At 44.8% G+C, this 15,986-nt stretch overlaps 1 protein-coding gene across 1 annotated transcript in view; it reads right to left on the minus strand.

The window, feature by feature from the left end:
* Nucleotides 1-15,986, minus strand: part of LOC139323327 (tubulin-specific chaperone cofactor E-like protein) — a 91,113-nt gene that overhangs the window by 13,994 nt on the left and 61,133 nt on the right. Inside the window, exons 15-18 of the mRNA XM_070952651.1 lie at nucleotides 12,601-13,174; nucleotides 10,504-11,096; nucleotides 3,738-4,311; nucleotides 181-791 (exon numbers count right to left, since the gene is read on the minus strand). Coding sequence (XP_070808752.1) covers nucleotides 181-791; nucleotides 3,738-4,311; nucleotides 10,504-11,096; nucleotides 12,601-13,174 — 2,352 coding nt within the window. The remainder of the gene's footprint in view (nucleotides 1-180; nucleotides 792-3,737; nucleotides 4,312-10,503; nucleotides 11,097-12,600; nucleotides 13,175-15,986) is intronic.

Here is a 15,986-nt window from a genome sequence, read left to right on the forward strand (position 1 = left end):
GCAGCTACGAGGCTCAATTCCCCATCCCCCCTGCCTATGGCAACTCGGGAGCAGGTTAGGGAAGCTTCGCGAGTTGGCATCCACCTTCCCACATTAAACCCCAAAATTAACTGGTTTGGTGTGGTCTCAACCTCTTATCCAGATTAAGACAATGGAGGAAAGAACTCTCTATTGACTTACAAGCACAGTATGCTTGTAGGCTCGATGGATCACAATGCTGTAGCTGAAAACTTCGACTTCCACCTGCTTCACCCACAAAGCCAGGGAAGGATCCCGATCCTCATTCTTGGCAACAACTGTAAACTCAGGGAAAGTATCTGACCTCTCAGACCTCTGGCGGTCAATGGTGGTGCAGAGGACCAAAGGACAACTGCTCTGAAAGTCAAACGCAAATCCATCAAAGGTCAAGTAATGGCTGTAGCCGGAAATGATGCAGGAGGCATCTGTGCGGGCCTGGCAATAATATAGGCCACTCTCCTCCAGGCAGTATTCATCCTCTTTGCAAGGGAGGTTCTCGCAGCGCACACTGTTGTCAGAGCCATTGCAGTAGCAGAAGTACTGACAGTCGATGTCCATCCAGAAGGACTGGTTGGTGGAGAGCTGGTGGCCCTCAAAACTGCAGCCACAGTCACTACGGAGAATGCACTGGGTGCCCCGGAGGACAAAGCCTTTGTCGCACTGGCAACCCTCCACACAACTGTCCAGGCACACAGGCCCCATGCTCAGGGTGTCACAGGATTCAGAGCAAGACATGCATTCCTCAAAGTGACTGTTCTCAGGACAAGCAAGAGCTGGAAGAAAAGGAAGAGAGTCAGTGGTCAGACGGAAGCCATCTTCTGCATCAGGCAGTCGCCGCTTTGACCTGAGTCCAGCTGGGGCGTTTACAGAGGTATCTCAAGACGGTAGCCATTTGCACAAATCGAAGCTCTGTCCTTATTTTGCACAACACGCTTAAAAAGAATTAGGAGCTTGGTCAGGAAGTCCCAAGCTACCATCTTGAGATCTGCCACAGACACCCCTAGAATCAGGAGAACCCATAGTATGGGTGCTATTCAGCAGGTTCTGACAGGTTCTGGAGAACCGGTAGCAGAAATTTTGAGTAGTTCAGAGAACCGGCAAATACCACCTCTGGCTGGCCCCAGAGTGGGGTGGGAATGGAGATTTTGCAATATCCTTCCCCTGGAGTGGGGAGGGAATGGAGATTTTGCAATATCCTTCCCCTGGAGTGAGGAGGGAATGGAGATTTTGCAATATCCTTCCCCTGGAGCAGGGAGGGAATGGGGATTTTGCAGTATCCTTCCCCTGCCATGCCCACCAAGCCACGTCCACAGAACTGGTAGTAAAAAAATTTGAATTCCACCACTGACCCATACGTAACCCCTCATCCTATACAGAGATTCACAACAGGTTGGGAGGAAGGGTGATCGTATCAGATTCCGACTCAACCACTATAGATGGTTGTGAAATGAACGATTTGATCTTTATAGAGAAGGACTTCCACGAAGTGAGAAGAAGGATTGATTGTTACACATTATTCTTTCCCTTAAAATTATTACATCTCTGAATAGCAGGGAGACAGAGGGAGGGAGTTTTATTATTTATCCTTACAATGTGAGACCTTCTGGCATGATTTTTTTAAAAAAAAACCAGCTTCCTTTTTTATTGGTTTATCAAATACTTATTCAAACAGCTGAAAAGCGTTTTAGTTTTTTCTTAATCCTGCCCTTTGAGTGAATTACTCTTCTCTCATTGATTACACATTGTATTACATTACACTGCCTTCACCTCTATGAAATTTCCTTTCAGCTTTAAATTTGCACTGTGATTGCTTTATTTTTTCATTGCTTATCCATAAACATTTAAATTACATTTACAACCATGAGGCTCACCCTTTGTTACCAACAAAGTTTCCTTCCACTAAAGTATAAATTTAAACTCAGTTGTCAGGTGCAAAGAACAGAGAAAGTCACTGCCTCTATGATGGACTTTTATGGACCATTGTGAGATGCACAATGAGGATTTTGTGCTGATCTAGAAAGTTTCTTCTTACATAGATTTCTGGGGTGGGAGGAAGCAAATTTTTGCACATCCCATTCTAAAAGAGTCCCTAATTAAACAATCACTTAATGTGCCTCTTGCTTACATTTTCTTCAGCTTAATTCAGTTTCCATACTTATTTCTGCTTTTGCGAGATGTTATTTTAAATCTTTCCTTTAAATTATGATATTTGTATCATTGGCAGCAAAAAATATTATCCCAGCTGATCAAAACAATGTTTTCTTCCTTCTCACATTTTAGTTATTCTCTGTCATTACTCCTTAAATCCTTAGAGCCTGGTGGCGCAGTGGACTAAACTGCTGCTGTTAAAGTAGCACTTAGCTGCCAGCTGCCTGCAATTACTGCAAGTTCAATTCTCACCAGGCTCAAGGTTGACTCAGCCTTCCATCCTTTCGAGGTAGGTAAAATGAGGACCCGGTTTGTGGGGGCAATAAGGTGACTTTGTATAAAATAGAACACCGCTTTGGGGGGGGGCAAAAAGCCCTACTAAGCAGGTATATACAAAAGTATGAAGGCTATTGCTTAATGCATTGTAAGCTGCCCTGAGTCTCCGGAAAAGGGCAGCATATATAAATCGAACTAATAAATAAATAAATAAATAAATAAATAAATAAATAAATAAATAAATAAATAAATAATAAACAAACAAACCCATATTCCTTGATTCCTGCATTTTGCATCAGGAATGTCTGCATATGTGTGACTTCCTTGTCTTTAGTAAAGCGACTTATTTAGCACTACACTCACCCCTCCCGAAGTTTCTTGCATTGACGACTTCCTGAATATGAAATTACATTTTTGAAGAAATGGAGACTTATAGCCATTTCCTGAAATCGGACAGCATGAAATATTGTCTCTTGGGTCAAAGACCACCATTCTAAGGACTGACTGTAAACTTTTATATACCCAACCAAGTTTTTTTTTTTTTCTAAGATTATCTTTCTAACCTCCATTAATGACTTCACAAACCAGCAGTGAAATCCCACTGGTTCTATCCGGCTCGCCGAACTGGTAGCGCCAGCGGCAGGAGGCTCTGCCCACGCACCGGGATCATTACATCCCGTTTTTTAACCATCTCAAACCGGTAGCAAAGGTAAGTGGATTTCACCGCTGTCACAAACCTCAGAAGAGCTTTCTGAGCATAAGACTAAGAAAATTCCCACCAATACCCAGAAATCTTTTAGTGGATTCAGTCCTAACCTATATAAGTGTTGGCGAACCTTTTCGGCACCGAGTACCAAAAAGGAGGGCTTGTGCGCGTGCCAGAAACCGGAAGACCAGGTGGCTGGCATGCATGGGTGTGCTGGAAACCAGAAGATCATCTTCCTAGTGCGCGCATGTGCACCAGGCGGCTTCTCTTTCAGTTTCTGGCACTCCCACGGGCGTGAAGACCACCTGGCCGGCACGCCAGAACCTGGAAGAGCAATGGGTGATGGCTCGCATACCTGGAGAGATGGCTCTGTATGCCACTTCCGGCATGCGTGCCATAGATTCACCAACACGGCTATATAACATGGGAATCCCATTAGGCTAAGAATGATGATCGTTGTTATTTAATAGCATTGAAATCTTAGGGCCTTTTTGACCTAAAAGTTCCATGATGTTGACCAATACTTAAACAACTTAACTTCCTATGGAAACAAAATGAAGATAGGTATTTCCCCCACTTCCCGACTTACGACAAAAGGTTAAGCTTCTCCACTGGCCAATGTCCACTTCTGCATTCTTACATGCACTGGCATAGCGAGCTACCGAGTCACAGAGCTCTGACTCGTTTCCTCCACTTTGGCACAGACGGAAAATGCAGGTCCTGTAATATGTGGACACGTTCACCACAGAGTGGCACTCCAGGAACGAGCTGTTGGTGGGGTCATTGATGACTCCGCATTTGGAGCGGCTGCGGTAGTCTTTCAGAAGCTCTGAATCATTGTTGCAGGCCTTGAGGAGGTCACCGCATTCCCCGTTGCAAATCTCGTTGAAGGTTGTCCAGCTGTCCAGGAAAACCACCAGGTTATCTGTGCATTTCCCGTTGGGAAAGCAGAATTCATCACTGCTGTTTCCATTGAAATAGCCACAAAGGCCTCCAGTACAGTTGAAATACGTGGTGGAGAGACGTATCTCCAAGATACCCAAGTCTGAATAGTGGATATGGATGAGTTCATCCAATTCAACAACCGTCCCATTTTTACTCCGGTAGATTTCTAGTTGCCCAGAAGGGTGGAAATACGGAAGCTCAGTTTCATATCCATTCACCTGCAAAGGAAAAAGGGGGAAAGAGGAGGCAACAAATGAATGAAGAAACTAAAGAATTTCACAGTATCTTCCTGTTCTTCCTTTGATTAGTGAGGCATCAGCAAATTTGAGCAATGGAAGTCAACAAGAAGGCACACTTCGTATGGAGATAAATTGTATGTCTACAGCTGAAGTTACTTACCTACCAAATGTAAGCTAAACGGCATTTAAATTTGGGCTACCCAGAAAGCAATACATTTTTTAAGAGAGAAGATTTCGGGAATCTAAAAAGGGTTTCCACATTATATAGCAACTTTCCATTAAATGTAAGAGTAAGCCCCAACTTTTCTCATTTCTGAAATAAAAAGATTTACATAGCAGATGACTATCCAAACCCATCCTGAAGATGAAACTCAAATACTTTGGCCACCTCATGAGAAGGAAGGACTCCCTGGAGAAGAGCCTAATGCTGCGAAAGAATGAGAGCAAAAGAAGAAGGGGACAGCAGAGAAGGAGGTGGCTGGATGGAGTCACCAAAGCAGTCGGCGTGAGCTTAAATGGTCTCTGTGGGATGGCAGAGGACAGGAAGGCCTGGAGGAACCTTGTCCATGGGGTCGCGATGGGTCGGACACGACTTTGCAACTAACAACAACAACAAAACATTCAAACCCAGCTTGGCCTTCGGTGCTTGTATATTTTAAGCAGACTTAAAACAGCTTTTTATCATCTCAAAAAGCCCATGGTTCTATTTCAGAATGCTGCTTCTAGAACCTAGGAACGGAAGTCCCAATTTATGTGGAGATCACTGGATTGGGATGATGGATCTGTACGGATTTCTCTACCTCAAAGGAATTAACAAGCTCTTCTTGGAAGCCAAGCTTTGCCTTCAGCTCGTGATGTTATCCTAGAGTGACAGTGTTAGATTTGTGATACTCGGGAAAACTTCCGACATCAGTCATTCAAAAAGAAAATACAAGGCTCCTAACCCAAGAAAGCGACACTTGATTTGATAGACATATGAGAGAAGCAACAGTTGCTGTAGAGGTAGATTTACTGAAAAGAACAGAAAACACAACTGATGTGGATGGAAGACACACACACACACACATAAAATAGATCTTGACAATTACAGCAAATACAATCCAAGGTTGTTGGTTTCATTTCTTCTTACAATGAAATGTCATCATGAGATTGGCAAGAGGTGACAACAGAATAGAAAACATCTTTCCTCTGCTTTCGAATCACCGCTATATTCATACATGCAAAGAGACAGCAGGAGCCACGTTCCGCGGTCCTGCCAGTGTGGAAAATATATTTAAAATAAACTGTCAGATGCTTCCTTTTTCTAAAGCACTTCTATCCACCCGGTGGCAGTCTCACCTACGAGAAGGCTGGGAAGCAACATTTCTACAGGGCTGCACATTTAGAAGAGGAGAACTGAGTTTCTTGAAAGGTTGCAAAACCAAGGAAAGTAATCTTATCTCATGGTTTTGTTTTTTCCAATGGAGGGGAACCGTTGGTTTGCCCAAGGAATCAAGGAATCTACACTACCGTTATTGACTAGAGACAAAGTTTGTAAGACGAGGAGTGGGCAATCATGAATTTATATTAAACAAATAGCACATCGTACCATTTTTTTTTCCCCAAAAAGAAAAGGCAATTCCATCAATTTTAGGGGAACTCTATATTGATGTTGGCTCAGCTGCTGATAAGAATAGCCATCTAGATTCCAGTAGGGCAACCACGTATGATTACACCCATTTACCTGTATCAAAGAATAGAGGCCTTTGAACGATGGTGCTGGAGAAGACTCCTGCGAGTCCCTTGGACTGCAAGGCCATCCAACTGGTCAGTCCTAGAGGAGATCAACCCTGACTGCTCTTTAGAAGGCCAGATCCTGAAGGGGAAACTCAAATACTCTGGCCACCTAATGAGAAGGAAGGAAGGACTCCCTGGAGAAGAGCTGAATGCTGGGAACGATGGAGGGCAAAAGAAGAAGGGAACGGCAGAGAACGAAGTGGCTGGATGGAGTCACTGAAGCAGTCGGCGTGAGCTTCAATGGACTCCAGAGGATAGTAGAGGACAGGAAGGCCTGGAGGAACGTCGTCCATGGGGTCGTGATGGGTTGGACACGACTTCGCAATTAACAATACCACCACCTGTATTATATTATATCAGAAATTCTGCACCTGGGACCATAATCCACATGCTTGGATATCCAAAACATACAGAGAAAGCAGAGAGAGGTAGCCCAAGTCCTCTATCCAACTCCATCACTTTTCTCAAGAAGGTGATGAAAGTATGCAGTGAAGCTATGTGGTATGTTTGCCTGAGCCTGGCTACAGTTCCTCATAATTGGAAATCTCACAACGTTCAGGATTTCCATGGTGAACACAACCGTTCTTCCAATTCTGTCAACTTAATTACAATTTATTATGGATCTTACACATCAAGCTCCCGCGCTGTGCATTACGAGAAGCTCTATATCTCTTAAGAGAGATCAAACTTAATCTTCCTGTACTGTAATTGCATGAATGCAATTCGCAGGCCATAAGAACATAAATTGTTCCCTGCTGGATTGGACCCCTGGCCTGACTAATCCGAAAGTCCGTACGCATAATCGTCAACCAACTGCACAAGGAAGCCTGATAAGCTTCCAACAGATGGCCTTCAGAGACAGTCCACCACCATCAAGTCTAATAGTTATTGATCCCATCAGGTCTGGCACTATTTTGTTGGCTACGTAAATAGAAGCTGTCTAGTCAATGAGATGGCTTCAGGCTACAAGGAGAGTTTAATTCTTTCTTTATTACATGCCAAGCTAACGTTCCTCAATTTGAGTGTTTTTTTTTTTTTGTCAGGGCAACCTGGTTTACCCAATTATGGGACAGAACATTCTGCTTCCGTTTTCAGCCCCAATCCAGGAATTTTCGCAGGCAGTCGCTTTCGCGGCAAACTATTTTTGTGTTGAATTTATGTTTTACCGACAACAAAATAAAGGGAGACTAGTATGGCTCTATTTATTTAGCTCTCATCAGCTAGCCCAGGGGTGTCAATTTCACGGCCCGAGGACTGGATCCAGCCCGTGGGGTACTTAGATCTGGCCAGTGGTGAAATCCATTTCTTTTTACTACCGGTTCTGTGGGTGTGGCTTTGTGGGCATGGTGTGGCTTTGTGGGTGTGGCAGGAGAAGGATACTGCAAAATCTCCATTCCCACCCCACTCCTGGGGAAAGGATACTGCAAAATCCCCCTCCCCTCCCCACTCCAGGGGAAGGATACTGCAAAATCTCCATTCCCACCCCATTCCTGGGGGAAGGATACTGCAAAATCCCCATCCCCTCCCCACTCCAGGGGAAGGATACTGCAAAATCTCCATTACCACCCCACTCCCGGAGGAAGGATACTGCAAAATCCCCATCCCCTCCCCACTCCAGGGGAAGGATACTGCAAAATCCCCATCCCCTCCCCACTCCAGGGGAAGGATACTGCAAAATCCCCATTCCCTCCCCACTCCAGGGGAAGGATACTGCAAAATTCCCATTCCCTCCCCACTCCAGGGGAAGGATACTGCAAAATCCCCATCCCCTCCCCACTCCAGGGGAAGGATACTGCAAAATTCCCATTCCCACCCCACTCCAGTGGAAGGATACTGCAAAATCCCCATTCCCTCCCCACTCCTGGGGGAAGGATATTGCAAAATCCCCATTCCCACCCAACTTTGGGACCGGACAGAGGTGGTATTTGCCGAATCTCTGAACTCCTCAAAATTTCCGCTTCCGGTTTTCCAGAACCTGTTAGAACCTGCTGGATTTCACCCCTGGGTGGGAGTGAAGCAAAGCTGTAAAAAAAAAAAAACCCACAGATGTTTTGTCTGTCAAAGAATCTCACATTTGGGGAAAGCCGTGAAGCAAAGACATCTTTTAACTTGAAGGCACAAGCAATTATTTCAATGGTCAGCAAGGGCAGGACTAAATGGAGGCTGTTTGATCATGTCTCTAAACTCTTCCTGTGTCTTCCATGACGAGCATAAAAACTGACAGGCAAATGCCTGGTGAGATGAAAATGTCAGCACCAGATACAGCTAATGAGACATCTGAACATATGTGAAGCTTTGCTGCTGCAGACGTTAAAAAAAAAAAAAGAGGAAGCACGAGGAATTTTCACTGGAGTTAAAGAAGCACGGGTATACCTCATTTGACCATGAAACATCCTCCCCACATAATTCTCTCCCAAAATTTGATTCCTCCGTTAGTGCTTCGTCTTCTGAGTTCATTTGATAGTCACCTCCCTCCTATCTGTTGGTTTACACCAACTGTCCTGTAGACTTTCCCAACTGGGGGAAAAAAGGTAACCCTAGTCGGCCTCCTGCACCACAGTGTGTATGGGGGGGGGGTATTTTTGCCCTCCCTGGGCTCCGGAGGCTTTTTTCGAGCCTCCGGGAGGGCGAAAATGGCCTCCCCAGGCACCGGAGGCCCTCTGGAGGCCCGTTTCCCGGCCTTCCCGAACTTCCAGTAGGCCCATTTTTCACCCTCCCTGAGCCTTCTCACTTGCCCTGCATTTACCTGCATCCAAAACGGGCCGTGTGGGGACTCCTGGGAGGGGAGGGGCAGGGTGGGCAGGGCCAGCCAGGAGTAGGATTTGGGGGGTTCTCCGAACTGCACAGAAACTTAGCTAGAGGTTCTCCCGAACCCCTGCGAACCCCCAACAGCCCCACCCCTGTATATTGGCCAGTTTCAGTGACTTGCCTCTCCTTTCCAGGTTAAGAACATAATTTGGCCAGCAATCGATCGATTTTAGTTCTCTAACCTACATAAATGGTTGCACATTTGTAACAGGGTCTGCTCCCTCATCGTTGGGTCTATTATGGCTTGGTGTCTTCCATAGGTTTCTTATTTTTAATTGGAAGATGCCCAGATGGCCTGCGGGGAGAGGGACTAGGGACACACCTGGCTAGGTGTCCATGAAGAATCTCAATCATCCAGGTCATGGTTGTCCCAAAGACAATCCAGATACTGTGACGAGAATGGGGAGAGGCTGACTTCAGGATTCTTCATGTTTTCTCTTGCTGATTGTCCCAAAGTTGCTTTGCCAAAAGGCAACTGGACGTTTTTTCCCCCCCTTTGAAAACATTTCATTTCTCATCCAAGAAGCTTCTTCAGTTCTCAAGAACTTCGGAACTGAAGAAGCTTCTTGGATGAGAAGCGAAATATTTTCAAAGGAAAAAGAAAAATAAGAAAGTCCAGTTGCCTTTTGGGAAAAGCACCTTTGGGATACCCGGCAAGAGAAAACACGAAGAATCCTGAAGTCAGCCTCTCCCCATTCTTGTCACACTGTCTGGATTAGTGGAGCTTTCCCTCAAGGTGATGGTGGCAAAATTGAAAGAGAAAGTCATCACTCTTCCAATCACAGTGACACACCAGCCTGGATAACAGGAGAAGCAGTTGCTTAGTATCAGTGCAATGAAATCAGGAGAAGATTTGCAATAGGGATGTTATATTGCTGAGTCAAGACGAGAGATTTGCACGTTAAATCAGAAATGGGGCAGCCCCTCAGAAGATCTCAAAGAGATCATGAAGGCTAAGGCTGATCATTGGGCACTCAGGAATTTAACTCCCTTCAGCCATCATCATCTGTCCATCTCGCTGTATGTTTCTGAATTCCATGCTTTCCGTACAAACATTTCAAGGTATCTTGTAAGCTTATTGCGATGGTGGTGGTGAAGATGATGATGAAGAAGAGGGTAGATAAGTTGATCTGTGTAACTCAGAAGCTTTCCCCAGTCTGATATCCTCCAGTTATGGTGGACCCAGCTCCAATAGCAATAGCAATAGTACTTATATACCACTTTATAGTGCTTTACCACCCTCTCTAAGCGGTTGACAGAGTCAGCCTCTTGCCCCCAACAATCTGAGTCCTCATTTTACCCACCTCAGAAGGATGGAAGGCTGAGTCAACCTTGAGCCTGGTGAGATTTGAACTGCCAAATTGCAGGCAGCCGGCAGTCAGCAGAAGTAGCCTGCAGTACTGCATTCTCACCACTGCACCACCGCAGCTCATCCTGAGATCAGGAAAGGCTGCTCTCTTGGAATATAACTGACTCAGGAACATTTGTCAAGACTGTGCTATTAAATGGTTTTCCTGCAATTAAGAGCAATGACCCGAGCCCCCCCTCCCCCGCCTTTGAGCCTGTCACCCACCAGTAAATCCCTACCTTGATTTCAGAGTTGTCTACACCCCCAATCTTAACATCTTGATTGGCAACCTGGATCATCAAGGTACGAAGCCAGTCAGGACTCAAATCTGGTTTCTTTTTGCTGATGTCCACTTCCAGATAAGTGGGCCTGTCCGGGCATGTTTTTACCAAGGTGTAAGAATTGTCCGAGGGATAAACAAAGCCAACTCCATCGAAAGTGTGCAGGACTTGATCCTGAGAAACCAAACACAAGGTCTCCCGCTTGGGGTAACACCCTTGATAGCCTTTCTCGACTGTACACACTTCTCCTTCCTGACAGGTGGCATTGAAACAGTTGACCTCTCCTTCTTCTTCACACCAGCATTGCATGCTGCAGTCCACAGAAGCCCAGAACGACTCCCCCACGGCATGGTAGCGGCCATCCACATCGCAACCACACTCTTGAACAGGGACACAGGTGTCGGTGCTGAGAACGTAGCCGTCGACGCACTCACAGCCTTCAGTGCAAGGAGAGTTGCAATTCAAAGGGGCTGTTAAATCCGAGCAGGTGGCTGGGCAGCTACTAGTACAGATGGAGTAATGACTGAACTCTGGACAGTTTATAGCAGTCGCTGAAAAAGGCAAACAGAACAGTTGATTTAGTCGATACAGCAGTTGCTGGTTTAGAATGGTGGACCTATTGAGTCTCCAGATTGGTGGTAGCACCAAGTCAACTTTGGCTGACCTTGAAAGAAGCTATACAGGGTTGGGCCTCATTCCTATTTGGATATGAAAAAACCCCAAGCCCAGTGGTGAAATCCAAATTTTTTTTACTAACGGTTCTGTGGGCATGGCTTGGTGGGCATGGTGTGGCTTGGTGGGCATGGCAAGGGAAGGATACTGCAAAATCTCCATTCCCTCCCCACTTCTGTGGGAAGAATACTGCAAAATCCCCATTCCCTTCTCACTCCTGGGGGAAAAATCTTCATTCCCACTCTGGGTGGTATTTGAAATTTACTCAAAATTTCCGCTACCGGTTCTCCGAAATGCTCAAAATTTTCACTACCGGTTCTCCAGAACCTGTCAGAACCTGCTGGATTTCACCCCTGCCCAAGCCCTAGGCAGCAAATGACTTCTAAACAGTTGCCAAGAAAACTATGCAAGAAGTCACCAAGAGTTGAGTTTGAATCAAGGGAGACTCACTGAACATGTACTTTTTTCCAAGGGACTACAAACCAGGAAGTAACATAGACAAAAAGCGATGAAAGAAAAGAAATGTCAGCAGGACGTTATGACCAGGTTGTTCACCATTAATTGTGGTCTAATTTACACATGATGCAATTCTAAAATAAAGCTTAAAAGGGTACAGACCAATGGACAGATGAATGGGAAAGAATAGCTAAGTTAACGTCCCTTAGATCATGTCTGAGTCGTCTATTGTGAAACCTTTTGTTACTCGTTCTAGGAGTTCTGTGATTCAAATATGGACAAAAGCATCATTCAAGGACAATAAACCTGCCGTTTCTACTCTCTTTAGTGAAATTATAGCCAAGATCATCTCCTCAAGAGCTGGTTGCTCTTATTAGCATCTGATAATCATAGGACATAAAGGGACGTCATATGACATAAAGGGACATGGTGGCTCAGTGGCTAAGATAATGAGCTTGTCGATCAGGTCGGCAGTTCAGCGGTTCGAATCCCTAGCGCCGCGTAACGGAGTGAGCTCCCGTTACTTGTCCCAGCTTCTGCTAACTTAGCAGTTCGAAAGCAGGTAAAAAATGCCAAGTAGGAAAATAGGGACCACCTTTGGTGGGAAGGTCGCAGCGTTCCGTTCGCTTTTGGCATTTAGTCATGCCGGCCACATGACCACGGAGACGTCTTCGGACAGCGCTGGCTCTTCGGCTTAGAAACAGAGATGAGCACCTCCCCTAGAGCCAGAAATGATTAGCATGCATGCACGGGGGAACCTTTACCTAATCATATGACAGTTCTCTGTTTGGGCACAAGTAGCTTGATGTCCTTCCTACATGTCCTTCCTTCCAAACTCAGGTTGACCAAGTCGAAATTGATGGACTGGAAACCTGAGCCCTGCCATTTTGTTGAGTCTGACTCTTGTCTGAATGCTTGGTGACTTACCGCATCCCGTCTGCCCCCGCCAGTCTCCAATCGGGATCCCTAAGGCCTGGCAAACTAAGGCGTAGGCTTGAATGGCTTGGCAAAGACCTCCTGTGCCATTATCGCGGATGCTGCACAGATCGTACACGCAGCTGTGCACAAACGCTGTGGGGTCGACAATGGCCCCACATTCCCACAGAGGGCCTCCGGTTTTGTTGATAAAGCCACAGTACTCGGGGCCGAAGTAGAGAGACTCCATCGCCATGTCGCAAAGACTGCAGTTGTCTAAGCAGCCCGGGGAGCACTTCCATTCGGGATGGTAAACCCGCCAGCTCTCTCCCAGATCCAGGACAGAAGTGGCCAGTTTCCCATCGGAGCGCAAGACGTCGTCTTCAGGATTCTTGTTGTAGTTCCCGCACAGGCCGCAGGTAGCATTAATGTAGGAGCCGGGAACTGAAATGGCAGCATAATGTTCACCGTCATAGGTCACCAAAAGGCCAAAGTCGGTTTCCACAGCGGTCGACATGCCACTCTGATAGATTTTTATGGCTCCCAGTTCCAAGAAGACAGGCAGAGACATCACCAAGTCATCTATCTGTGATTCGGATAGAAAGTTAATATTTATCATCATCATCATCATCATCCAAAATGAGAAGATTAAAAATGGATTTCCTATCGTTGCATACGAATCTTCTACTGCTATAATTATCACTGTCAATACAAATTAAGTAGCTAATATTTATTGAAGTAGTGCAAAAAAGAAAAAAAATATATAAAGGAAGCATGGAAACACTCAGTCTAGAATACATCCTAAGCAGTGGTGAAATCCAAATTTTTTTACTACCGGTTCTGTGGGCGTGGCTTGGTGGGTGTGGTGTGGCTTGGTGGGCGTGGCTTAGTGGGCATGGCAGGGGAAGGATACTGCAAAATCCTCATTCCCTCCCCACTCCAGAGGAAGGATACTGCAAAATCCCCATTTCCTCCCCACTCCAGGAGAAGGATACTGCAAAATCTCCATTCCCACCCCACTTCAGGGGAAGGATACTGCAAAATCCCCATTCCCTCCCCACTCCAGGGGAAGGATACTGCAAAATCCCCATTCCCACCCCACCCTGGGACCAGCCAGGTACTCAAAATTTCCGCTACCGGTTCTCCAGAACCTGTCAGAATCTGCTGGATTTCTCCCCTGATCCTAAGGCTGTTACAATGTCTATAAGGTGTCAGAGAGAGAAAAAAATAAAGAGAGAATCAGACAAGACCTCAATTCCCAAGAGAGTAATTGAAAAGGCTCAGGATCCTCTAGTACAGAGGTTTCCAAACTTGGCAAGTTTTAAGATTTGTGGACTTCATCAACCATAATTCCCCAGTCAGCCATGGCAGGGGAATTCTGAGAGTTGAAGTCCACGTAGTAGAAGGGATTTGAAATGGTATGTGGGTATGAACTTGGAAGGCAGGGGGAAGAGCTGCAGTCAAGACAAGTCCAATAAGAGGAAAGAAAAGATGATCAGATAAGATGGAAAGGGAGCCAGTAGCTAATTAAGAGGGAAAGAAAACAAATCTTCCATAACTTACCAGACTCTAAAAAGAGACAGTAGGAGATTTGTACATTCAGACTTGCATGATTCTGTTATGTAGACTTATAATAAATAGAGCAGGCATCTAGATTGAATAGCCAAGAAGTAAATGCAGATAGAGATAAAGATCCAAGAGAGGAATATGAGAGGCAAGTCAAAAGAAGCATAGCAAAGTATTGAAGCGGGCAAGAGACGATGGATAGATGATCTCTCTCCCTTGTTGTTCTGATTTGCTTTTCTTTCTCTCTCTCTTTTCTTTTTTAGGGAGGTGACATGACTAGAAGTTAGGTAGGATAGAAAGAAAACGGTTTTTTTAAAAAAATAAAGGGTGATATGATTAAAAGTTAGAATAAGAGACAGAAATAAGAGAGGGCGAATATTAGTGTATACCCTTTTACATAAAATAAAAGCAATAAGAGGAGAAAACATGGGATAATTGAATAATGATAGACTGTAACTTAATATAAATGTGTATTGCTATTAGAAATATATAAGTTGATTGAATATAATAACTACGATTAATGTTACTAGTTCTATTTGTATTAGAATGCATGATACCCAGTGCCACATCGTTCATGCATTGATAATGTTTGTAAAAATAAAAATAAAAACTTTAAAAATAAAGTAAAATAAATTGAGCAGGCTTCTTCTGGATGTACTTTTTAACTGGTCTACCTGGGAAGGTTGACATCCATCTTGCAAATACATTTCTTCTGGTTCCTTTATAGCCAAGAAAGTAGGGATGGTCCTTTCTGAGATTTGCCATCCCCACATTCCTGTTGCGAGCTAAGCAGTCTCTTACCTGTCTGTCACCCTACCTGTGACTCGTCCCCATGTCTTTCAAAGTCATTCCCACAAACCATTACAAGATTATGGAGCACATGCACTCAACCATAGTTTTTCCCAAGAGCAGCTATATTTTCCCATTATAAACAAATGACGTAGCATCGAGGACTGAAGAACAATGTCACATCGTGTCACACCCAATTGTTGAAATGTTGTTTCTTGCAAAAGTTTTTTAGGCAAGGGGGTCAGTTGCTCTAAAGCTACTCCCCACTTGGGATTGCTGGGCTAGCCATCACAGTTTGAATGATATGTCTAAGCAGGTGCTTATTTCTGGGGATTAACCTGGCCTTCTGGCAGACCGAAGATGGCAAGGACATCTTTCTCTATTATCCAAAATAATAACCTTGAAAGGATACGATGTGCAAGTAATGTGCATTCCAACTATGCTGGATTTTATTTCCAGCGTAAATTTTACTAATGTTCCTGGTTGCCTGCCTGGAAGATTATGGAAGATGAAAGACAACCTATATGATGGGCATTAGTTGGGAGAGGGGAAAAAAACTGATTCTGTGATGTGACATTTCCCATATTACTGCCATTAGATGAAAAAAAATAATAATCAAAACATCCTAGAAATTAACAGAGCCTTCTATTTTCTACCTAGCTGACTGCTATTTTTTTATTATTATTATTATTGAGGACTGCTTTTTTCCCACCTTCAAATTTTTCTTTCTAGATTCATCCAGACAATGGAATGATGTCATGACATCATCTGAGCCTTGATGGCGCAGCAGACTAAAGCACTGTTAAGTAACACCAGCTGCCTGCAATTACTGCAAGTTCAAATCTCACCAGGCTCAAGGTTGACTCAGCCTTCCATCCTTCCGAGGTAGGTAAAATGAGGACCCAGATTGTGGGGGCAATAAACTGACTTTGTATAAAAAAAGAACACCACTTGGGGGGGGGGCAAAAGCCCTACTAAGCAGGTATATACAAAAGTATGAAGGCTATTGCTTAATGCATTGTAAGCCACCCTGAGTCTCCAGA

The sequence above is a fragment of the Pituophis catenifer genome, unplaced genomic scaffold, assembly GCF_029215685.1.
Source record: "Pituophis catenifer annectens isolate HBS135680 unplaced genomic scaffold, rPitCat1.0.hap2 SCAF_12, whole genome shotgun sequence".
In the NCBI taxonomy this organism is placed as follows: Eukaryota; Metazoa; Chordata; class Lepidosauria; order Squamata; family Colubridae; genus Pituophis; species Pituophis catenifer.